The sequence below is a fragment of the Mesoplodon mirus genome, assembly GCF_964341445.2.
Source record: "Mesoplodon mirus genome assembly, chromosome: 19".
Taxonomy (NCBI): domain Eukaryota; kingdom Metazoa; phylum Chordata; class Mammalia; order Artiodactyla; family Ziphiidae; genus Mesoplodon; species Mesoplodon mirus.
This window is the reverse complement of record NC_138995.1, coordinates 44,706,800-44,732,305: the sequence shown is the minus strand read 5'-3', so window position 1 is coordinate 44,732,305 and position 25,506 is coordinate 44,706,800. Positions and strand designations below refer to the sequence as shown.

The 25,506-nt window shown below is 54.0% G+C and overlaps 1 protein-coding gene across 1 annotated transcript; it reads right to left on the bottom strand.

The window, feature by feature from the left end:
- Nucleotides 1–386: 386 nt before the first annotated feature.
- On the bottom strand, nt 387–25,506 carry VSTM2B (V-set and transmembrane domain containing 2B; the record flags this gene model as incomplete). Its single annotated transcript, XM_082607550.1, has 5 exons — nt 387–475; nt 21,922–22,396; nt 23,657–23,686; nt 24,688–24,872; nt 25,425–25,506. 5 exons carry the CDS (start codon nt 25,504–25,506, stop codon nt 387–389), a joined length of 861 nt encoding a protein of 286 aa, XP_082463676.1.

Here is a 25,506-nt window from a genome sequence, read left to right as displayed (position 1 = left end):
ACACAATAATCTACTAAAAATATTTTGCTTTGTCAGAAAGGCTTTGACCCAACATTTTTACATAGTATCCTAAAGATAACTGCTCGACAGTTCGTGCAAAATGAAGACTTGGAGGAAAAGTTTAGAAAAAAAAAATACATTAAAATAGAGAAATCACTGATCCCATGCATACTGCATGGTGCAAACTCCATCTTATTTGGGAACTAGATGCATTATTTTAGGTGGTCTACATTTGTGTAACTTCCCGAAAAATATGATTTATTTATTTTCCACATGGACTTGGTCATGCTTCTCTGAGTCTGTCTGTGACTGTCTGGCGATGCAGTCCTCACCCAGGGACTGGGCAGCCACGAGGGCCCACTCAGGAGCGCAGGACGGCGAGTCTGTCAGGGGCCCACCAGCAGGCGGAGGAACTTATGTACAGCTAACAGGAGCAGGGACAGGAGCGGGTCTGTGGCGTAGTTAGGGCCGGTGCCTGCAGGGGACGAGAGAGGCACAGGGTTAACACTTGATTCACCAGAACCCAGCGGTCTATGCACAGACGGGGGAGGATAAGCCCTCTCCCGGCTGGGCTCTTGATGTTAGCACCCAGCTGGTACTCAGCTGGCACGCAGCTGCTCTGCGCTCTCTTCCTATTTACCGACCGCACAGGAGCTCACCGTGGTCAGACACAGGGGTGCCCCTGCCTCAAGGGTGTGCGCTAGATAGTAGATCCAAAACCCAAACATTATTTTAGTTGAATAGGAAGACACTAGGCTCCCTCTCCACCCCCACCCGCAAGACTACGCTGCAAAGTGGCCTCAGTGTTTAAGACCCAGCTCCCCACTCCTCCAGAGAGACTCCATGGTTACACACAACTCCAGCCCCTCTGACTCCTGCCTGAACTGCACAGTTTTGCATTCACAAACATCCCGCTTGAGGCATCCTGATGTCTGTGCGTGAGTCCTCTCCACAAGCTGTCAGTCCAGCCCTTGGGGTCACAGTGGGGCGCTCAGCAATCACTGGCTGGTGGAGGTGGGTGGGCCAGGGCCCCCCAGGAGTGACCCAAGCACTGTCCTGGTGGGAGGTCACTCCCATCTGCTCCTTCAGTGTGGCCTCTAACCCAAGCCTCCGGCCCACGACTGGGACGGTAACATCATGTCTTCATCCTCCTCACCTGGGCTGCCTGCTCAGCTCCCCATCTGTCTGTCATAAGGTCTTCATCTGGTTGGAAGGCCTCCTGTGTAACTGGGCGAAAGCCTATCCATGAACTCCAGGCTTCTCACCTGGGAGTGGGATGATCCCTCCAGGGTTACTGAGAGGAGCCAGTGTAGAAGCACTGTGCACGCCCCAGGTACTGCCCAAACCCTGGGGACATCACTACTAACTTGCATAGAATTGGGCTGCCTCCGTGGAAGCAGTTTCCAGCCCCGCCCTGCTCACCTGCAACATATGGAGGCCTCTCCTCCCTTCACCCCACCTAGCCAGCTGGGCTGGAGCTCCGTACCTGGGAGGAGAGACACAGGAGGCCCTTCCCTGTGCCAAGCAGATGGTACAGAGGTTGTGGCCACTTCCACTTAGCCGCCTGCAGGAGCTGCTGCCAGGCCGGCCAGATTTGTGGCTTCCCTGACAAGGCTGGGACTGAACCCACAACTTCCTCCCCTTTCGAGGTGGAAGAGCCATTTGTCTTTTCTATCCAAGGTGTTTCCCTCAATCCCAAATCATTCTTGTGTCCTGGGCCCCAGTCTCCCCTCTGTACAAGGAGGGGGTTGGACCAATGATCCAGGACCATTCTGGCTTGAGATGCCAGGATTCCATCTGTTCATTTTCAAAAAACAAGGGTTGTGTTTGAAGATCTGAAATAAAAGAGGGCATAGGCCATCCGCTGTGCCTGTCTTATCCGAGGTCAATCATTTCTGCACATAGTTCTGAGCCCCCACTGAGAAGCACAAGGACAGGAGAATCCAAACGTGCTACCTTCCCTTGGGGTATTAATTTTTCACACAGTCATCACTCCTGGCCCTCCGTGCAGCTTGGCCCGAGTTGACATCCTGCCTGTTGCCATCTGTCACTGGGGAGGACCATGGTGTGGTCACTCCAAAGACCTGGGTCTTCTTTTGCTGTTCTTCCCTGACACGTGTCTCTGGGAAGGATGAGGGTGGCTGCAGTGACAGACTAGTTGATGGAAGGCCAGATGCCTGGGTGGATTCACCGAGGCTCAGATTCATGCAAACAGGGATGCAGCCGGCAGAGAACTGGCTCCTGGGCACACAGGGCTCACGTGGCCAGACCGGGCCCACTGGCTTCCACATCTCCTGGTGCCGATCTTTTTGCTCCTGCAAACCCTGACACTCAGGCCCGTGCAAGCGAGACAGAAACAAGCACGTGAGGCATTTAAAAGCAGATGTATGTGTGCAATAGAACTCCAGATCCTCAAGGCACGCAGGGGCAGGAGGCATGGCAAATGGGCTGCGAGCCAGGCAAGGTGAACACTGCAGAACCGTGGGCACAGGAAAAGGGAGGAGACATTTTAACTTGCCTCCAAATACTGTTGACTTGTCTTTCCCACTATTACAATCTCACCTACTCACATTTAAAATTTTTAAAAATTGCACAAGACTTTTAAAAGACCCTGGATTGAAACAACCAGCCTGCCACTGTGCTGGGCCAAGGGGGAAGCAGCTGGGGCTTGGAGGATGGGACTGGTAGCTCCCAGAGGCCAATATCTGGGGAGGGTGGACACCAGGGTCTTCAGTGTCTCTGCTGGTGGATGTCTGGGGGTGGGGGGAGCTAGGTTTGGCTCCTGGGTGGTACTTCATCCTCTCTCTGACCCAGCATCGCCATAGAGGGGACTAAGGGAGGTGGTGTGGGGCAGTGGGCTGGCACCAGGACAGCTTCCAGGCCAGGCTGCTGTGTGACCTGGGCAACACCCTTCACCTCTCTGGGTCCTGTGGCACACTCCATAAAATGGGCATGTGCATATGCATGGCTCCATGAAACGAGTATGTGCAGGGCATGTCTCACCAGGTTGGGGTCCAGATTAGCAAGATCGCAGTGGCAGACTGGAAAAATGGCTACAAATGCCCCATCCTCCCTCATCTACTTGCCCCCAGTGTCCACACTCTATGATAGTGCCCTCACACACTCACGCTGGGGCTGGCCACAGGACTTGCTTTGGCCAATGAATAGTTTCAAATGTGAAACAAGCAAAGGCTTGAAAAGTGCACTGAGGCTTCCCCTTTCTCTGTGGCTCTTGGAACCCACTGCCATGTGAAGAAGACTGGGCTGGCTTGCTGCAGGATAAGAGCTAGGAGATATCCTAGCAGAGGTCCCTCTAGACCAACCAGCCCCCAAATGAAAGGGCAGATGACCACAGATGCATGAATGAGCCTGACAGACACCAGCAGGAGAAACACCCAGCTGACCCACAGAATCATGACCTAAACAGATGACTGTGGTGTCACACCAAAGCCACCAAGTTTTAGGTCTTGTGTTACACAACAAAAGCTCATTGATAGATACAATCATGTAAACAAAAGAGCCTCAAACAGCCTGGAAGTGAATAAAATGTCAATGAAACAGGCAACACAGTTCCTTTTCTGAAAAGTGTTGGAGAAGAACCACTTTTGAGGGTTGTCCTCCTTTTAAGAGAAACATTTTCCAAGATAGAATAAGCAGGGGAAACTACCTCCGCAAGCATTTGTTTTCAAGACCGACCAGCATGCCTGGACCTCAGGGCAAAGGAGGACTCAGGTTTTGGAACCTCTTGCTACATCACTCATCGGATACCCAAATGAGCCAGGACAGACCAAGGAAGACAGGCTTCCAGGCTGCTCCTGGAGGAAGAGGGGTCTTCACATCAGAATGGGTTAGCATGCAGGAGTCTGGCAGCCCACTGTCCCCCTCCGCACGTACTATCCACTTGGAGGGCCACTGACAATTGTCTAGCACCTGGCTGTTCCCCCCACCCCTCAGCATCTGCTGCCCTCGTCCCTGTTCTCACTGTTTCCTGGAGCAAGCTAGGACTGCCCACTGCTGCCCAGGGCTCACCTCGACCCTCCAGGGCAGGGGCCAGGAGGGTGCCTTTGGCTCCTCAGTTGAGGCAGGACCTCCTATCTTGGCCTCTTTTATCACGCGGCATGGAGAGGTCTGTGTTCCTGGTGTTCCTAAGGACATGGAGGCTGCTGTGATGACTGGTTGCTAACAATCTATCTATTGCCTCCTTCCCTAAGGAGTACTGGGGGCAGCTCTACAACACGCAGAAGCTTGCTTATGTCACGGTTAAGCTGGAAAATCAGGCTGCTTGAGAGGTAAGGGAAGCACCTGATGGAGTAGTAGCTGATTCACTCTTTATATGAAACAAATATCACCATGTTGTTAAGCATTCTTAAAGAAATCAAAGCTGCTCTGTGAATATTAACTTTTATCATGTGGATGGTGAGTGGGATAAGACTCACGCCAGAGCCATTTAAAAGGAGCTCCCCAAAATGTGGGCTCACCCAGACCCATGGGCACGGCAAAGGCGCCAGTCCAAGCAGCGTCCACTGGAAAATCCTGCTTCTCTATTTACCCAGCAATGGCAAAACTCCAAAGACCATGTTAGAAAACAACAGGGAACCTCTGGGGCCATTTATCACCTAGTGATGAAAGTGAAGGAGGAGGCTTGGCTCCAGCCACCCTCTGGGATCCTCACTTTGCCCACATTGTCTGGAGGCCAAGCCTGTGAGTCTGGTTCCTGGGGGGATGCAGAGGTGGCAGTTGGACACACCCACTCTGGCCTGGACTCCTACAGGCCTGGGGGCACTGAGGGGACCACTCCCACTCTGCAGGCATCAGGATCATGGTGGGCTGCTCCCCAGCTGACCAGTGGGGATGGCTAGCCAGGACAGACACTGCCCTCCCTCCACCTGCCCAGCCCACGCTTCTAGGATCATGGATGGTTCTCTTGGTCTCAAGGGTAACTCTGTCCCAGCTGTGGTCTGCAGCACCTGTCATGCAGACTGTGGATAGGAGAGAGCTGTAACCTCTCCGCTTCCCCACTGCAGGCCTGGGAGCTGCGGCCGAGCGGCCAATCTGGGTCAGGAGTTTGAAAACAGTGCCCCTCAGAGTCTGGTGTTGCTCAAAGCCTGTATTTTTTTGTTTTGTTTGTTTTAGCTATAGCTTAAAAACTAAAAATTTATTTCAGGTTTGAGAAGAGTAAGTAAAACTAAGACACATCTGAGGTCTGGTTCTACATGCAAGAATGGCTAACAGGCTGATTCTGCTCTTGTGACCTAAGCAAATTTGGAGGTTCACTCTGTGGGTTTGCCCTTGCCCCCTCCAGCGCTGCTCTAGGATATTCCCATGTTGAGTACAGGTAGCCAGAAAAGAACTAGCCCAGTCTCAGTGGACAAAGCCACTCCACCCGTTAGCATGGATTTCCTAACATCAGGACTATTATGAGGGTCTGGAGGACAGATCCCTCCTCTGTGTCAAGAAGAGCAAGCCCACTTATGTCCATTCAGCATTTTGTGCTGTCATGACATGTCTTTTGAATAAGGGCTTTTTGGCTAAAAATGCTAGAAAACCAAGTGGAGTGCCCTAGATGAGGTTCTTGCAGCGTGGATGTTGGATTCTATTCCTTTCCCCCTTTGCTGCCATCTGAGAATGAGAGAAGATGGCCACCTCCCAAGCGGCAACAGTCTGAGCTTGGCTGGCCTTTATGGGGTGGACTTGGACATCCACTTACCATGGAGACCACGGTTTGTCTGCCTGGGGCAGCTGGGAACAGACCAGCTCTTACACCCTGTTCCCATCTCTGGCCCTGCACCCCCAGCCCTGACCCAGCTCCATCCTGGACCCACACTGTGAGTGTGGTGGTGGCCAAGCCCAGCCAAAGAGGAAGGCTCCCCTTGGAGCTTCCTGGGGCCAGGGTACAAGGAGTCTCTCTGTGCGTTTGCAGGGGCTTGTGGAGTAGAACAGAGAGAGCTCTTAGGAGTCATCTTGGCTATGGTTAAGCACCATGCCGTTATCTGCAGGGGAGACGCGTAAGGTCACAGAGCCCAGGGGCAAGAGAAAGGCACCAAGTCGCCACTTGAGGATTCAATCTGGACTGCAGAAGGGTCTGACCTGGTGCACACAGAGCTCTAAAAATTGTAAATTATAATCCAACATGTAAAATGTGGGAGACTTCTACCTAAAAGCACAGATCCGAATGTCTACTGGAAAGGCCCAAGACACAGCAGCTCTGGGTCTGCTTAGTCACCAAGCTACACGACAAGCAGCTGTCTTCTCTGCAGGAATCTCCTTCTCACTGCTCTCTCCTGACCCCCAGCTGGGCACAGGGAGGCTGCCAGTTACCTCCCTGGCCCCCTGTGCAGTCGGGCTTCCCTTCCCAACCCACCTCACTCACCTCCATCCCCCACACTTGGCCCTTTGTGGCTGACTGAGTTTGCAACCTCTGAGCCAGCTCTGGTGTGGGATCCAGGGGGCCTGGCTTTCAGCCGACTTCATCCCTACACCACTGTGTGATGACGGGGAGCTAGCCCTCCTTGCCCTGACATTCCTGGCTTCCTGATGGCCACCTGCACCCATCCTACTCTGGCTCTCTGCCGTCCCCTGGACGCTGTGCTGGTTAGGCCAGGTGGCCCAGCCACAGCTGGGTGGGAAGATGCCACCTTGCAAGAGGCTACTTCCGTTGTTGATGTTTTAATTTAAGCCTCTTCATGGATATTTATTCAAAGGGAGTCAGCAAGGAATAATCAAGCACTAACGGAATTAGACAGAATTAATTTCTGCCATAAGATTAATGTGCGCTGGTAACTAGGGCAAAAACTAGGAGCAACAAATGGCCTTGGGTTTTAAAGGAAATTGGAAGTGTGGGATGTGGAGATGCAAGAGAAGGGATGAGATGTGGGTCCCTCAGTCCTGTGTTGACCCTGCTCTGCTGGCCTGTCCTACCCCAGCCTTAGGCAGCTGGCTCCTGGGTTTGAGAACAAGCTGTCCTCCTGGTGGGTGACAGCATGTCTACTGGGAGTGATGCCCACAGGGCAGCCTCCTTGTCTAGGCAGTGGGAGGAGCCTGAGTGCTCCCGGGCTGAAAGGGGGCAGACACAGGGGTCGCGCCTATTTTAGCCACGCCTCACTGTGCCCTCTCCCCTGCCATGGCCCCAGTGCAGCAGTGACCTCTTAAAGTGTTTTCCTGCCTCAACTGCCACCCCGTGCCTATCTCCCACCTTCTGACGCACCTGGATAACTATCCTTAAGGGGCAAACCTTCGATGGGTTCTCTCTGCCCTCAGGAGAAAGCGCTACCATGTCAGTGCCACAGCTGGGGCTGCTTCGTAATCCTCCCCAGCAACCTCACCCCCACTGCTCCTCCGCCACCAGTCCTGCGCTCTGATCCACTGTTCCCTGCCAGCACCTCGAGTGCACTCCAGGCTCACCCTGCAGAACCACTGAGTCCTCCTTCTCCTCTGTCTGGGTCTGACCTGTACCTCAAGCCTGGAACAAGTGCGCCTCCTCCAGGCAGCCCTTTCTGAGCACCCAGACACAGAGGGCTTGGCACAAATGAATGTCTGTGTTCATGTGGCCCTTGCCCGTGTCCCCTTCTCCCCCAGCCCCATAAACGGCTTCCTCACATATCCTACCTCTCCAGCCATGGTGGAAGCGCACGTGCCAGAGGGCTGGCCCCAGGCCCCCTCCCCTCCTCTGCCCCCAGCAAGCAGCCCCACCCACATCCAAGGCTCAAGTAGACCAAGCCAAGCACATTCAGGATAATGATAGCAAACCTGACTAGCTCCTGATAGGGCCAGGCACTGTGGCAAGCATGTTACTTGAAATCCCATTCTCTTTACTGCAGGAATTACTATTTTATCCCTATTTTACAGATGTGAAAACTGAGATCCAGAGAGGTAAACTGACTTGCCCAAAGCCTAGGGTTGATAGATAAAATACAGGATGCCCAGTTAAATTTGAATTTCAGATAAACAACTGATAATTTAAGTATATGTTAATCCCAAATATTGCATGGGACATATTTATACTAAAACGCTATTGACTGTTTATCTGAAATTCAAATGTAACCGGGTGTCCTATAGTTTTATTTGCTAAATCTAGCAGCACTACCAAGGCCACACTAAAATAAATGGCAGATCTGCAACATGAACCCAGACAATCTGGCTTCTGTCCACATACCTAACTACCACACACACCAACTCTCAGGGATGAAGAGCCAGAACTCTTCTTCCCACAGTGCCTCAGCTAGACCACAGCTCCAGGCTGCTTCTAAGGGAGAGAGCATGGAATGAGATTTTTTTTTTTGTATTTTAACATTTATAATGGCTTTTTAATGTGGTCAGCTTTGTTGCTAGCTCCTTTCCAGCTTCTTAATTCCTTTGAAATGAAGTCTTGCCCCAGATGATCCTTTAATGGTGTCACTTAATGAAAATGGTTCACAGGCCTTTCCCTACAGTTAGGCGGCTGGTGTCTGCAGGGCCAGGGGCAGCCCTGACCATAGTATCAGGGTACTTCCCAGGCAGGGATGGTGTGGGGTGTCTCTCTCAGTTCTGAGCCTCGTCTTCAGGGAAGGATCTCCCACCTGCCCATTCATATTCTTTAAACTTTGAGGCTGCGGGATGCAAATAGGCCTGTGGTTCTTGGTTCTTGGTGCCAAGAGAATTCTTTCTTTTAACCCTCTCAGGAGGCTTTGGGAGGTAGGAACCACTATGCCCTTCCACAGGTGAGACAGAGAGGTAAAGTGACTTGCCTAAGGTTGCACAGCTGGTAGGCAGTAGAGGAGTTATCTCTAGTTTACTCCCTGGTATTTTTGAATCAAGTCCAGGATGCCTTCCTGACCCTACCCTCGGGGAAAGTTCTGCCTCACCTGCCTCCACACTTGCCTCAGGTGCCCCAAGCTCCAGGCAAACTGGGCTGCTGCACAGAGGCCACATGTGCCCTCACTTTCGTGCCCCCCAGGCCTTTGTTGGTGCTGATAGCCCTTTCCCGTTCCCTCCTGCCCAGAGCCCACCCATCCTCCGAGGCTCAGCCCAGAGACACCCACAAGGTGACCTCCTGACAGCTCTTAATCTGTCGGCTTCTCACCACCCCCACCGACCCACACTGCCCCAGGCCCACCCCTGCCCTGGTCCTCTAACCCTCCCTCTTACCACATCAGCGTTCAGGTGGGCAGCGCAGTACTCCTGACTGGCTTCTCCACAGCCACTAACCCAACTAGCTAGGCAACTGCTTAGCCAGAGGCCAGAGTGCCCTTTTCAAATGCAAAGTACACATCATACCGCCACCCCGCCAAACCCCTACAGGCTTCATCTAGGCTGATGACCTAATTCCTCAGTGGGTCCCTCCTCAGCACCCCCTGCACCCTTACTTCTCCCTTCCGGGTCCAGCATCCTTCCACACTGCTTACCCACTGTCCTCTCATTCACCACCTGCCTCTCCCCTCCATTGGGCTCCCTCAGACACCACGTCCTCCTTGGCCCTGCTGGAGGCTCCCTTTGTCCCATGGGCTCTGGAGCAAGTCACATTTATGCTGGGCTGTGTTTGGGCAGCCACTGCGGTTTACCTTTCGACTCCTGTCTCCTCTGCCAGTGGGTAAACCCATCATCACCTAGCACCCTGCCCACACCTGCAGTGCTCACAAAGTGTTTGTTGAACGAATGAATGGGAGTCTTCCTTAGACTCCCCCAGCAGTCTAAGCAGGCATGATGTGCGCCAGGCATCAGCCAAATGTTTCAGGTTTGTCATCTTAAACACAAGCTGTATCTTCAAATACACACTGGGGCTGGAGGCCCATCGCTATCTGACCTTTCAACTGCCCAAGACTGTGTGCACACATCTCTTTGTCTACCTTTTCTCAAATGAATTTCACCATTTTCCCTTTATTCCAATTTGCTCATTAAATAATTTTTGTTCTATTATGCCACGTGCAGCTTTATAAACCACTTCAAATTTTTCCCTTAGGAGAAAAAAATTACATAAAAATATAAAAATGTATTTGTATATTTTGTATAATTTATATATTTATCTATATGCATGTATGTGTGTATATATATATATATATATATATATATATATATAATGTAAATATTTGGTGTAAATCAGGTGTTTTAAAATCTTTTAAAGCAGTAGAACTCCTGGGGCTTCCCTGGTAGCGCAGTGGTTGAGAGTCCGCCTGCCGATGCAGGGGACACGGGTTCGTGCCCCGGTCCGGGAAGATCCCACATGCCGCAGAGCGGCTGGACTCGTGAGCCATGGCCGCTGAGCCTGAGCGTCTGGAGCCTGTGCTCCGCAACGGGAGAGGCCACAGCAGTGAGAGGCCCACGTACCGGAAAAAAAAAAAAAAAAAAAAAAAAAAAAAAACCAGTGGAACTCCTTTTTCAAGCTAAATGCTGCATGGAACCCCAATATTTAAAACCATTAGAGGGGGAACTTCCCTGGCGGTCCAGTGATTAAGACTCTGTGCTTCCAGTGCAGGGGGTGTGGGCTCAATCCCTGGTTGAGGAATTAAGATCCCAGATGCCGGGCGGTGTGGAAAAATACCCACACAACAGGCCCCCCCCCCAAAATAGAGGCAGAGCTGCTCTGGTTGAAGCTGGAGGTAGGGCTGGGGGCCCAGGGTTCCAAGGAACAAAGTTTGGGAACCACTCATTAGAGATTCTCCAGGGCCCCTTCCAGACCTAAAACTCATGGACTTGTAGATGCTGGAGTGCTGGTGTGCCCATTACACAGATGGGGAAAGGGAGACCTGTCAGGGCTTCAAGTGAGTGGTCCCTTCCCCTCTTTGGGGCATTGCAGCCCTGTTTAAATCCCACTTGTCCCCTCCATAGCCTTTATGTCCCTCGAGGCAGAGTGTGCCCCAAATTCCCCAGGTCAGGCAAACAGTGAACACTCAATTAATGCCTGCTCAGTGAAGCCTTCTCTCTGTGTGGGTCCAGGTCTCAGGCTCCCTTGTCCCACTCAGTGGAGCTGGGCCTGGCCAAGAAAAAGGCAGGAATGACAGACTGGAAGCCCAAGGCTAGGGGAGAAGGGCTGCAGGTCCCTGAGGCCAGCACAGCAAGGATACAACAGCAGTTCCTTCCTCTAGCTTCCACCTCGGTGACACCTGGATATTTCTTTCTGTTTCACACTGAGGACTTTTCTTCGGAAACACAATTTAACTGAAAAGGTTAACACATTTTAATTACCCAGGGATAGTGCTCTGAAAATTCTATAACATGTGCTCATTAAATAAAATTAGCACAGAGGAGCTGCCCAGGATATGTCACGCATTAAAATATGACTCTGTAGAATAGAATGCATTATGAATTATTGCCTTGTGTATTTTTTGTTACATTAGTCTTTAACATGACTACAGTTATTCATCTGCCCACCTGGAGGTATGATTTTTTAAATGCTTGAAAAAATATATCTATATTAACTTTTACATGGCCAATAATCATCAAGTCTTGGCCAGGCTACATCCACCAGAGTGCCCGGTGTCCAGCAGAAGGAGGGGTCCCCTGCTCCTGCCCCTCACCAGCGTGTGACAGAGGTACCTTCTGAAGATTGAGGGATTCGGGGACCTGGGGCAGGCTGGGGACTGGCTGTGTCCCCTTGCTCTACCCATCCTTTCTGTGGCCTGGGACGGCAGGCAGAAGCATGACCTGGCATGAAATTCTGGGCCTAGCCAGTCTGTGCCATGCCACCACCTGGGACCTTTCTCCTTGTGGCCTCCCATTCCTGGAGGACGTGGACTGAGTGTGCAGAGTGCAGGTGTGGGGAATGTGAGCCCTAGGCGCGTCTGCAGCCCCAGCCCCACTCCTCCTGCAAGGCCCATCTTGCATGCCGCATGCACTCAACTTCCCATCCGTGTTTCATGCACATATCCACTCATCCTTCTTTCTATCCCCCATTTACCCATCCATCCTCCCAGTCACACCCTTTTCCCACACATTCCTTCCATCCATCCACCCATCCACATGTCCATTCATCCTTCCTCCCACCCACCCCCAACCTCAGTCATCCAGTCACACATCCTTCCCTTCACTCACTCATCAGATACTTGTTTTGCTACCCATCCATCCATCCCGTCACTCATCCATCCAAACGTTTAGTCCAAGCCCTGCCATCTCTTGGCTGGATCACTGGCTCTAAAGTGGTCTCCCCACATCCACCCTGCTCCTACCTCTCCATTCTCCACAACTGCAGCTAGGGTGTCATTTCAAAAAGCATCATGCCCTGCCAGCCACTTGCTCCCCATCCACTGCCAAAAGCCAAAGCCTCCATCTCCATGGGGTTTGACCCCTGAACTACTCTTGACTTTAATTTCCCCCTGCAACCCTTCTTGCTCTCTCTGCCTTAGCCATAGTAACTCTTTGTCAGGCCTTGCCACAGGATCTTTGCACATGCTGTCCCCTCTTCCTGGAAGGCCCTACTCTCTCTCTTTCTCAAGCCAACTCTTAATCATCTCCCAGATTATGGCTTAAGTGTCATTCCCTCAGGGACCCTTTCCTGACTGGGTCACGTCCCCCTATTCTTAGTTCCCATAGCCCATGGGTCCCTCATTTAGAGTGTCAGCAACAGCTGCAAATTTTTACTTGCTATGTGACTGTTTGATCAATGTCTGTCTCTCCCTCTTCTGACCCCCAGGACCTTGTTGGTCTTATTCACATTGTGTTCTCAGTGCCTAGCATATTTCTTGCACATAAGACGCTCAATGGACATTTTCTGAATGAACGAGTAAATGAATGATTCAACAAACCAGTGCCAGGCCCAGTGAATGTGAATGTGGGGTGGTAGGGATACAGACATGAGAAAGAATTGGGCCTGACTTCCCAGGGCATCAGTCTGGATGGGGTGCTCATTCAGGTACTGACTCCAGGACAGGAGGGAAACGTTGGGGGCCTAAGAGAGCAGTGGGGCCCTTCTGAGGGCTCAGGTTGGATGAGAGCCCTTGGGCTGCAGGGTCAGGAAGACTTCCTCCCTCTGTGGAGTGATCCCCCACTACCAACCCACCCTGGCTTCACCTTTTCTGAGCCCCTTTTGTGTCCCTGCTGAGCCCTGAGTTCATTCTCAGAGTACCTGCTGCTCAGTCTGGCCACCACTGTTGGGCCCTCAGCTCCTCCCTGAGGCAGAGGTGGGGTCTACCTGATGCCTTGGGCAGCCCCCACCCCTTGGCCCTAGCCAGACCAGATATAGTTAGCTAGGAACCCCTACCCCAGCTCAGAATGAGCCGTGGAACTATGTCAGCTCCATCTTCCCGGGGGTTTATTAAGGATCTTTTCTCTGGGCTAAGCGGCATTTGTGTGATAATCAATTGTAATAAGAGTCACTGTACCGGGACTGACATTGCAGCTGGGCTTTCCTGGCTTAACGAAAACCAAAACCGAGACCTTCCTGAGGAGAGCCGAAGGGTGGGGGCGGTGGTGGGGGGCAGGAGAGGGAGGGGCTCTGGATCTTTGGCTATATGCATCGGTTAAAAGCAGGCAGACCTCCTTCTTGATGAGCCTGCAGTGCTGCGTGGGACGGAGGCTCATGTGGGGCCTGAAGGGGTCCTGGCCTCCTGGTTCTGCATGCAGCCCGCTCTTCATCCTACCCTCTCCCCATTGGTCCCTGGGTGCCAAGCAGCACCTTTATTGTCAGTCATCAGGCTGTGAGCCACAGCGAAGGGATCCAGGCAGGTATGGATATGAAAGACAAAATGTCAGAGCACGTGGAAGACAGTGCAGGCTTGAGCCTGCACCCGGGTGCGGGGCACCCGGTCTCCCCACACAAGTGGCTCCATCTTGTCCCAGTGAGGAGGACCCTCGGCACCTCCTCTCCAGTTAGGCCAGCCCTGGAGGCTCTTTGGCTGCTTGACCATCACTAGGGGGCCAGGTGCACAGATGTGATGGTGCGATGTGCAGGTGGGACACGAGGAACCACAGTGAACCTGTCCTTGCTCACCAAGGAGCTCCTGACTCATGCAAAATAGCCACAACCAGACAAGGATGAGGACGTGGCATCATCCCCATTTCCTTTCCTCCCCCCTCCAAATGGCACGGAGACAGAAAGGACAAAAATAGCACCTCACTGAGCCACTGGCAATCTGAGGACATTTTCTGTTCTGAAGCTCCATCAGCTCCTCTCCTCACCTTTAGCCCCATGACATGCACAGTGCACGGAGGGAGACTCGTCTCAGAGCGAAGTCTCAAGATCGGAACCCCAAGGCCAGCCCCCAGGCCTCATGAAACGACCCTGGACAGTCAGTGCCATTCCCACGAATAATGCTGATAATAAGAATCAGCATCTACTGAGCATTTTCTAGGTGCCAGACTCTGTGCTAAGCTCCACTCTTCCTGTGGATTATCTCCTCTGATCCTGCCCCTCGCCTTCTGGCATGGGGCACTGGTGCCATCCAGATGATAACGGACATGAGAACTTGCACGTGGGAGGCAGGAAGCGTTGGATCAGGATTCGAATGCAAGCAGCTGGACTCACGTGGAAAATGAGAAGCATAGTACTTACGAAGGGTGAGAGAATGAGGCATGTACTGTGACTTCTGGGTGGCTGGAGCTCTGTAAGTCCCAGAAATAGGGAGATGGGTTGGCATTCAAACCCTGGCTTGCCTACTAGCCAGCTAGCTGAACAGCTAGCTGAATGTGTGAAATGCAGAGGAAGAATTAAGTGGTTGGAAAAGTGGTAACACTTTCTCCTGAACTCTTGTCAGCCTCTCTCAGGTTTGTTTTGTTTTTTCCACCATAATGGGCAGCTCCTTTAAGAGATCTTGTCTAGGCCCTGACTGACCACGGTCTCCCCCCTTAACAGTGCTGGGTGTCCAGCTGGGTGCACTCGGGAGGTGCTCTGTTCACAGCTGGCCTTCACACATGAGTAGCCCTCTGGAAGGGTGGTCACTTCTGAGATGGACGGAGCCGAGCCCGAGGGCGTGGTTGAGTGGGTGAATGGTGGGCCCCCCAAAACATTCTCCTTGAACCACAAAGACCAGAAGCCAGTCCAGAGTAGCTTTGCTATTTCAGCCTGGGGGATGGTAATGATGGAATGGAACAACCAGTACTTTCCAGAAATAGCCTCACACAGGATTGCCGATGCAGGGACAAGGCTTCACACGGCCTGCCTCTCAAGGGCTGTCTCATGGAGGGCGTGGTGTGAGAGGAGGCCCGAGTGAGGGTCCCGGCCGGCCTCACGCCCTCACTGCTGCTCAGCACCCCTGGCAGCCGCTTGCACGGCTCTCTGTTCAATGGCAGCTAAACCCTAACCCAGAGGAGGCCGAACTGGGTAATCCATGTTGTATTTATAGCACACCTTCCCTGAGAACACCAAAACCACCAACAAGCAGGCTGTTTCCCCCAGAAGCTACATCCCAGGGGAGGAGGTTTGCCATTCTTCATAGGAAAAGGTAGGGATCAGTAGTTGCAGGTGCTGGGCCTGTTTGCTTGTAATCTAAACTCTCCTGCAGCCCTTACCTAAGACAAAGTGAAGCTTCTCACTGCTTTGGAGTTTCCAAGAGATGCCTAGTAACAGTCAGCAAAGCATGGGGGAATAGAAAAGATGATGCTTTTTTTTTTCTTGTGCTGCAAAGGTGTCTTAAAACCAAGTCGGCATCTGACGTAAAGACTAGAAGTTTAGCCCACAGCCAAGCCCTTGCCTCTGTCCACATGGGGCAGAAGTAATCAATATCATATTACAAAAGCTCTTGACCTCATTTATTCCCATGGATGCTTGGGGAATCCTTAATATTCAGAGCTTTTAAAATGTGTGCCTGGCATATTTAATGAGAAGCTCCTTGGTGGGTTCGGTTCCCAGTGACATTTAGAAAGCCTGGCTCTCCGCCCTTCCCGTGGGGCTGCCACCCTGGCTGAGGAAAGGGTCTGGGCTCTGGGGAGGGGACTGTTGGATGAAGTGGTGCAGAAAGAGTCATGGGGAACTGCAGAAAGGGGGGACATCGGTGAGACGTGTGTGTGGCATACACTAAGTACTCAGTGAAAGGCAAGTAATATTTATCATTGTTATAATCCTTAGTGCAGCTGTTCCATCCTTAATTTGGGGTCTCCCTGATGCTGAGAGAAGAGCTGCACAGTGAGCCGACTCACTGCTCGGTGATGCACAAAGGCCCTTCCATTTGGTGTGACTTTCTCAATCCATGGGCCACAGGGTGGGGAGGAAAAGAGAGGCCCCCAGAAACTTCCCCACGACTGACCTAAGCAGGAGGACAAAGCCCCAGGAGCTTCTTTCAAGCCTGAAATCACACACTGCCTACAGGAGGCCTCCTCTGATTGCCTCAGCTGGATTGGGGCTATCGTCCCTCAGGACTTCCACTGACACAGACAGCTTTGTCCTGGAGTTCCATGGGTGCCCTTGATGCCCTGAGCTGAGTCTGTGGCTGCCATCACTGGTTCCCGCTCATGGCAACCATGGGACTGGCTGGTGAGGGAGGGGATGCCATGTAGTTGATAATCACACACGTTTGCCACTGATGTGGGTGCCTCCTGTCAGCTGTGAGGCTCAGCCATTTCCTTTATGAAATCCTTTAATTTTCTCTTTCAGGATGCTCAGAGAGCCTCACTTTCTCTTCTCTGGGACAACTTTTGCCACATTTATTTTCTCTTTAATTATGATCCTTGAGTCACATCAGAGCTTGAGGGAAGAGTGGATTGTTTATTTAAGGTGATGGTTTTCAGGTCCTTGTGGGCCTAGGGAGATGGGAAGACCAGGTGACTGTCGCCTGGCTTGCTGGCCTAGCTGGAGATTCTCCCTGGTCACGCTGGCATTGTTTCCGCCAGCTTTGTTATCCACCAGGGGCATGGGTCGAGAGTAAGTACCTTCACCTTATCCACAGTCCCCTTCGGTCATGGTTTATGGTTGCCATGGCCACACCCAAGGATGCTCCTCTTGATGGCTCCCAGCAGTAACAGTTTCTCTAAAGCCATCACACCTATGGCCTTGGTTGTCTTTCTCTCATTATTAATTGAAATATTGAGAGCCGGTTCTCTGTGTGGGCACCAGGCAGCAGTTTGCCACATCCAGCTGGTTTTCTGTAGGGGCCACGGTGGCTCTTCTCGAAGCCGGAGCTCCAAGGCTAATTAGAGGTTCACACGCCACAGAGCTGATCCCCAGGTCCCTGCAGAGGGGAACCTCTTGCCAACATACAAGCCATTTCAGTTGCAAACTGTATTCTGTTAAGGCCACACTTGGCTTCACTGTGGCAACTTTCCAGCTAGAAGGGTTTATCTGGAAGATACCGCTTTGTTTTCTTTCTTTTTTTTTCCCTGGAAATGGCAGCCAGCAACTAAGTGTTCATGAAATATTTTCAGTGTTCAGATTAATTAGGAGTCAGATTTATGAACATGGCTAAGAAGGAGCCCAATCTCCTGTGCTGGCTCTGCTGTGCTAATCTAGCCCATGTTATTTTTAAGCACAAATATCAAAATGTCTTTTGACAAATGAGATGTGAAGTGAATGAGTTTTGCACATAAACCTTTAGTGCAAATATGTATTTGGCTACATTGGGCATGTATGGAGCATAGGAAGGCTTTTCTGGCCTGGCTGTGCAGTAGCTAAAGTATGAAGTTCTGAGTAAGTACCCTCATCCCTTTCCTAGCATTAGTAAAGAGGCTTGCTTAAAAAACACAGCAACACAGTGTTGTCTGGGGCTTCTGACTTTCTCCCAGGAGCAATTACTTAACAGGTGACTGTCTGGGGAGGCGGGCTGGGACCATCTCTGAGGTTGCCAATCTGAAACAGCTAGTGTATCCACTCAACCCAGGCCTTATGTGACCTCTTTAATTAGAAACTCAGCTCTGGGTTTGTCTTGGAGTTGGGGTGGGGCAGAATTCATCTTCCTCCCTTGAGAGCTGAGTTATTCCCTTTGTCCCTCCAGATCCACCCGTCGGCTTTCTCCACTCTGCTTTGAGCCCCTGGAAGCTGGCCTGTATAGCCTGCATCACCTGGTACCCTTACCCTCTGTGCCCAGGAAGGTTTGGCCAATGGGAGGCCCTGACAGGGAACTGGAGGGCAGGAGAAGAGCGAGGTTCTTGCTGGGCTACTGTGGGTCGGCTGTGTCCCTCTCCCAAGGCGTCAGCTCTTTCAGGGAGGCCTCTCCATCCAGCTAACCTCTCTGGTTCTGCTAATTGCTCCCTCCCCTTGCCCCTTTCAGGCCCTTTTTGGCCAGTGGCTCTCAGTGTTACTAGCCCTGGGGCCCAGTTCTCATCCTTAGCTGTCCTAACCTTGTTCACACTTTTAAAAATTATTCTCACTGACTCTCCTCCATGATTGCTTGAGTGTGCCATCTGCTTTGCCAGCATCCTCACTGCTATACTCTGCAAACACCCTTGCCTGGTAACCAAGTGGCAATAGTCCTTCCTCGTCCCCTCCCCTCTAAGCTGCCAAGAACTGAGAGTGGGATGAGGAGAGTGGGGACAGTGGGTGGGGGGGAGCAAGCCTGAGGTCACCGCCTCGAGCTCCCTTTCTGACTCACGCTGGTGGTGGCTCTGAGTGATTGGCTGGCCTGCTGCATCCCAGGGAGGCTCGGGAGGCCCAAGTGCTGCTCAACAACACAGCCCTATAGAAAGGTTACTAATGCTGTGACTCATAACACAGCCTGCAGTCTTCATTCCGTCCACAGCCCACAGGCTTGGCAGCCTTGAGTGGTGAGGTGAGATGGGGCACTTAAGATGGTATGGGTCCCTCCTTGGGATCAAGCCATTCAGGTATGTTTGTGGATTAGAAGTCCTCTAATCCACTTCTCCATGCCCAGAGTGGGACACAGAAGGGCCCACAGCACAATGATTCTCCCAAGACCTCACCTGGAGAGTGGAGATTACAAGCCTTTTGGTCTTCCAGCTGAAGGCCCCACCTTACTGGCCTTCCAAACTGGAGATGGAGAGAAATTTGGGGTTCTTCCTGAGATATGTCTGCATGGTTACTGGCCTGTTCAGGAGCTAGTAATGGTTTTGGGCAACAGAGACCTTAGGGGCCACCATACCAATATCCTAGTTGCGCTGCCCTGTCAGCCCTGGTGGGAGCCCAGCTGGCTGTGCTTTCTGGAGGGAAATGAACACTCCTTCCCACTCCAGGGAGGGCAGAGGAGTCCCCTGCCTGGGCTGCTGCCCTTATCCGTGTGGGCATTAATATGCTGTCCTGTGGCTGGCAGGTGCCATCAGAACTGGGCTAACCTGAGGACCTTCCAGAAAGAAGGGCACTGTCCATGCCACCCTCCATGGCTGGGTTCCTGCTATAGTGATGAGTTACCGTGGAGCCTCCTTGTGGTCGAGCCCAGAGACTGGACATCTGACCAGCCATGGCAGGCATAGTCAGGTCAGCCTTGGTTAGGCTCAGGGGCTCAGGCTCTGGCCAGGGGGCAAGGGAGATTCAAGCTGGAATGATCCCTTTTCACACAGCGCTTCCTTGACCAAAGGCTTTAATGATCCCTGTTGCTCCACTCAGCGTTCAAGGCCCTCCACAGATTGCCAACCACCAGCCACTCAGCTTCATCTCCCTCAACCTCTCCTCTTTGGCCAGAGCGGATAATGGCCTTGGTGATAACAATGAACCTTATACAGAAATTTCCATTCTGAGTTCCCTCTGAGGTCAGGGATTACTAAAGTATTTCTGAAAGACGTACTTTCAGAGATGGTAAGCCACTTGCCTAAAGTCACACAGCCAGTAAATGAAGGAGCCACAATGCATATCTGGGCTTCTGGCCTTCCAAATCCTCTGCTTTGCCGTTCTACTCGTGGTCTATGGGATATCCCAGAGGAATATTCCAGCTCAAGACACACATGTTTACTTGCTAGTGCCCAAGGGGACGGGGCAGAAGGGTGTTTTCTTCATCAACTAAGCCAGTCACCCTGCAAGTGAGTAAGCGCTTTTCCAGTATATGTACTGTGTGCTAGTCAGAGATGGCTACGTACCCCGTGATTCAGGCTCTTCTTCCACCCTGAAGAGATGAGGCTGGATAACAGTTGCCAAGCCGAGGACATTTTCTAGCCTGCCTTGCATCTGTTGAACAATCTGACTGAGTTCTGGCCGATGGATGAGGGTGGAATTAACATTTACCACTTCTAGGCCTGGCCTTTAAAAACTTCCTTTGCCATTCTCCATATCAGCTTTTCCCTGAGAGAATTAAGCCCTACCACAATGATCTGAGTGGCCATTTTCTCAATCTTACAAGAATGACAGATAACTAGATCCATTAAATGCATAAGAAAGAAGTCAATTCATCACATGCAATGTGTGCCTTAGAGCCCTAGGGCCTGGTTTGCTCAGGGAACTGGGTTAAGAAGGGCTGCTTCCCTTCTCTTTTCCCTTGTTTGTGGGCTGTATGTTGATGCCCAGAGTGAGCTTGGAAGCTGCCTCTTAAAGGTGGTAGAGTTTCTGTCAGCCTGAGTCCCTTAATGACTGCATGGAACAGAGCCACTCCCCCACCCCTCACCACCCCCCCCCCCCCCGTGATGTAAACCAGAAATAATACATTTGAATTGTGTTAAGCCTCTGGCATTTTGATGTTTTGCACAGAAACTGGTATTATCTTAAATTAATATGGGGGAAAGCTCCAAGACAGGTGGGGGAGTTTGGGGAGAGGACCTCCACAGGTTCCCAGCTGACCCACCTTCCCCCACAGTCTGGGGGAAGGTCTTGTGGGTAGCCATGTGGAGCCTAAGAGGGACGAGGCTTCCAGATGTAGCCAGCAGTCTGAGCCACATGGAGAAGCTCCCACAGGGAGTATAACTTAGTGAGAAACAACTGAACTGATGTGGAAGACAACTGGCAGGGTCTGAACTGCTTGAAGGCTTAAGAATCAGCCAGGGAGGGAGGCTAGGATGCCTGTCTCCTCGGATTCAGCAGGAGAGCCCAGGAGCCTGCATCCTTATAAAGTGCTGATGCTGGTGGCAGGTGGTCTGCACTTTAAGAACCATGAGAGTAGGGCATGACAGTGTGCTCCCCCCCCACCCCGAGTAGGTTTATATACGACTGTCCCAGAGCCCAGCCTCCCAGTGATACAAGGACAGTAGAGATGCTCTCTATGGGACTATGCATCACACAAGACTGAGAGGGAGTGATGAGCCTAAAGTCAGACACAGAGAGTGAGCACTGGGGCTGAGCTCATCTCTGAGGCCCCATCTTTGAGTTGGAGAGGGGGATGCCTTGGGAGGAAGGGCACATTGGGAAGTAGGCCCTTGCACCCTCCACAAAACCCCACCACTGCTAAGCAGCCCCTCCTTCTCCAGAGCTGCCTGCTCTGCAGTCAGTCCATTGTCCTTACTCTCTGTTCTCTGACTCCCATCTCACCACCACTCCCTTCCCCTTCCCCCAACCCTCTCAGCTCCCAGGAGAGCAGGCCTTAACCTCTGGGTGCCCTTCTAACAATAGTAGGGCTCCATCCTCACCCCCAACCCCCCACCACAGGGCCTAAAGCAGACTGGAGTGGCGATTTATAGCAGAGCTTGTGTCTAGGACCAGCCTGGAGGTAGCCAAGGAGAGCAGAGCCTACACAGCCAGGCCACCGGTGTTGGTTTGAACAGTCTGTCTGTTCAGTCCAGTCAGGCAGCAGCCGGACTTACAAGACCTGAGTTGTAACCACCTCCTCTCACTCTAGACTGGGTGCTAGTGCCCACCCTTTAGGCGCTAAGGGTTCCAGGAGAAAAGCAGGCCCACCGCCGTCGGAGTGCAGCTCGCGGGGGTTCAGTTCTCCCAACGCAAGGAGGGCTCCCCTCCCTCCAGCCCGTGTGTAGCGGGAAGTCGCCGGCTGGGCAGCCCGCACACTCATAAACACACGTCCTGAATGCTCCAAGCGGCCAACAGTGAAGACAGGAAAACAGCAGGAAGAGCGCAGAAGCGAGGCTGCGGAAAACACTCCCGGGCGCACCCAGATGAACCACCAACGACTGTGCATCCGCAAACGACCCGAGCTGGACCGCCCCTCCGGCGAGAGCCACCCCCGCGCGAGCGCGCCTTCTCGGCGCCGCCCTTACCCGAGCCGTGCCTCTGGCGCAGAAGGACCGCCTCACGGGGTGGCGGCGACGCTGACGAAGCAGCGGTCGCGGCCGCGACGGTGGTGGCGGCTGCTGCGTGGGCCGCGGAGTTGGCGGCGGCCTCGGGGACTCCGGGACCCGGGGCGGCGGTAGGGCTCCCGGGAGGCGGGCTCTTGTCGCCATGGCCGGGCTCCGAGGTGGCGCGGCCCGCGGCGCCGACGTTGTTGGCACTGGCGGCGCTGGCGGGACCGTGGCGACGCGGGCCGCCGCTCTGAATGTGGGACACGGCTTCGGCGGCCTGCATGTTGGGCGGCGCGAAGCGCGAGAGCACGCGCAGCAGCGCCTGGGCCTTGTGTTCCTGCGTGTCGTCGTCGCCGTAGTCCGACACGCGGCACTCGTAGACGCCCTCGTCCTGACGCCGCACGGCCGACAGCCGCAGCCGGTGCGAGATGTCATTGCCCTGGACGCGCACGGTCTGCAAGAGAGCGGGGGCTGGGGTCAGATGCCGGGATGGGCAGGCCCGCAATCCGCGCTCCTGGCCAGCGTAGTGCAGCTGTGCCCAGCCCCGCAGGGCGCTCCCAGGCCACAGCACCCCAACACCTCTCAGACCCGGCTCTGCCCATCATCACGATTCAGGTTTCCTTCACCCCCGTGGCTCCCCAGTGGTATGGAGCTCCCAACTCTGAGTGGGCCCTCGGTGGCCCTGCCCATTGCATCGAGTCTCCAGCTGCCCCATATCTTAAAGGAGTGCCTCAGGTTGCACCCACTGCTCATACAAACCTACCTTCGCGTCTTCCCATAACTTTCCCTTCAGAGCCTCAGAACCCACCCCTTCTTCCTCCCTCTGGCACCTTGGAGAAACCTCCGGCTCGGCCCTGCATCCACTGTGAGGCATGGCGTTACGTCCGGTCCTCCACATCTACTCGCACTAACGTTCCTTAATTCTAGAATCCGGTGGACCGGGGTGGTGTCCGTAGGAAAGCCGCCTTGCCCTCAGAGTGCGCATATATACCTGCTCCCGGATCCAGCCCTTCTCAGCTAACCCTCCGCACTCCCAAGGAGGCAGGTGATGCAGAGGCTGCTGCGGGACCCGCTCAGTCCCTGCTACTTATGAACTTGCCTCTCCGCAGCAGCATGAAGCTCCGGACAAAGCTCATCTCCCTGAGGCCTGGTGGAGACGCCGGGGAGCAACAGCTCTGTAGCCCTCACCGAGCTCCCAGAGAACCGTCACCTCTGAACCGAGCATAAGACCTGGTCGTCTCCAGGCCCTGATACTTCCACGCTCCAGCTGGGAAAGCTTGGGCATGTCTCCTCCCCAACAGTGGCAAGACTCCTCCCCCTACCACAACTCCCCAAGCCAGCCCACAACACCCGGCACCGAGACCCGCCACCCAGGCGGAGGAGAGGGCTGCAGCGGAGGGCGCCGCCTGGGCGCCGGGTGTGTGCGGGGCACGACTGGGGGCCACAAGCCTGAGCACCGGTCGCGGCTAGGGCAAGGAGACTGAAGGAGAGTTTTACAGGTGAATGTACAGAGGAGGAAGGAGATTCAGGCCTGGAACCCTTGATTTACACGAAAGAGAACCCTATCCGCTACCGGTGACAGATGGCGCCTCGACACGCCGAGCAGCCGGCCCTACACCGCACAGCCGCTGAGCCTTTCTAAAAGGGAGGAAGCTGCGGGGCGCAAAGCGGCCAGAAGGGGTCTCCCGCGGCCCGCGCTGGGCTCCACACTTACGCTGATTTTAGTTGCATCCTTATTTGTTACCTAAAATGCAAAGAGGGAGAGAGAGATATTAGGCTGTCGGCCTTCAGGCTCAGGGAACTCAGATGAGCCTCCTGCAAGAGGATCCTCCGCAGGCGGGCTGGGACTCGAAACCGCTCGGAAGGTAGCCACAGCTGAGGGCACGAAGGACATCAGGATTTTCAGTTTAACCCCGAAGGAAGCAGGGCTTGCAGCTAGCATGGCGCCCGGCCAAGGAGGGGCTGCCCTAGCACACCTGCCTGCCAAAGAGGGGAGGCTGGATTGCCACCCGGTGGGAAGAAAGGCCAATTTCCCTCCGGAGGAGCATCCTCATTCCCTGCCGTGTTTCTCTAAACCCCTTGAAAAGCTGGATGGAGGGGCCGGTGTGTCTGGACAGGACCCAGTGGGAGACGTGAGCAGTAACTAAGGGTGGGACTCTGGGTAGAGGGTAGGTAGGTGGTGTGTGTGTGTGTGTGTGTGTGTGTGTGTGTGTGTGAGAGAGAGAGAGAGAGAGAGAGAGAGAGAGAGAGCCAGTGCTAGAGACTGTGGTTTAAGAGGCAGATGGGCAGTGTGGGAAGTCCCTCTGATCCTGCGGGGGCTGGAGGTAACCTGTACACCGTGCTCTGCCGGCCTCTGGAACGCAGCCCAGAGGAGCTTAACTCCTTGGCCCTGTGCCCTGGGGACCTCAGAGTGGCAGAGGGCAGGGAAAGCCCGGCCCCAGCAAGGGGTCTTCTTTCAACACCCAGCACCCATCAGCCTCTGGGCCCGCAGCCAGCAAGAGCAGGCGAACTAGATGAGGTGCGGCTTCTTAGGGGCTAGGCGTGGAGTTCGGGGAGGTTTCTGGCGAAGGAAGTGAATTAACGGGATCTGGGGGTAACAAATGCGGCTGTTGAAGGTGCTGTGGGCATGGGGAGGGTAGGAAATGGGTTGCACTACAGGGCGGCACCCTGCCTTCCTCGCCCGGGTTACCCCAGCCGCCCGACACGAGCCGGATGAGCACTGGCGCCGCGTGGGCGGCCGGTTACCTTGCTCCGGGCGCCGGGCACGCTGAGCGCCAGCTCGTGCAGCAGCTCCCGGGGCGGCTCCTTGAGGTACCACCACTGAATCTCCAGCGAATACGAGGTGGCTCCGCTAGCCCGGAACGCGCAGGGCATTTCGATGTCGTCTCCCTCCCGTACTGTCACATCTTTGGGGACTTCAGTAAATGTAGCTGGGGGCGGGGGAAGAGAGAGGCGTGACCAGCTGTGGGGCGGAGGCCTGGGGCAACCCCAGGCGAGACGGTCGGTCCCCGGCTCGCTTGGCCGTGTGCTTCCCACCCCCCAGCTACTCGTGTGGCCCAGGCGCTGGCAAAGTTCGGTCGAGCAGCTGCCGGGCCGCAGGGGAAACCGGCTACCGCTGCAGGCTGCTTCCCTCCAGATCGCGAGGGGCAGCAGGGGCGGCTTAAGCTTCTTCCCCGCGCCTGGCCGCACTACCAGAGCCAGGCTGGGGCGCGCCAGCTCCCGGCACCCCGCAAGCCGCCTGTCCGCAGTTGGAGCCCCTGTCCGGCTCCGAACGACCCGGGCGCGGGCGCCAGCGATGCGGCGACCCTTCGCCTCTCTCCACCCCCTACCCCGTCGGGCCCGGGCTGCACACCGGGATTGCTGGAGACTGTGAAGCCTTCCCCTTCTCTTCCTCCTCCTCCTCGGCGACAAGGGCAGGCTGGCTCTGGCGGCCCCGGCAAGGACCCCCGAGCCCCCAGCGGCAGCAAAGTTCCCGCGCTCACCGTCGGCAACGAAGAGCAGCAGGGCGTGCAGCAACAACGGCGGCAGGTATCCGGGGGCACCGAGCCGTTTCCTCTGTTCCAT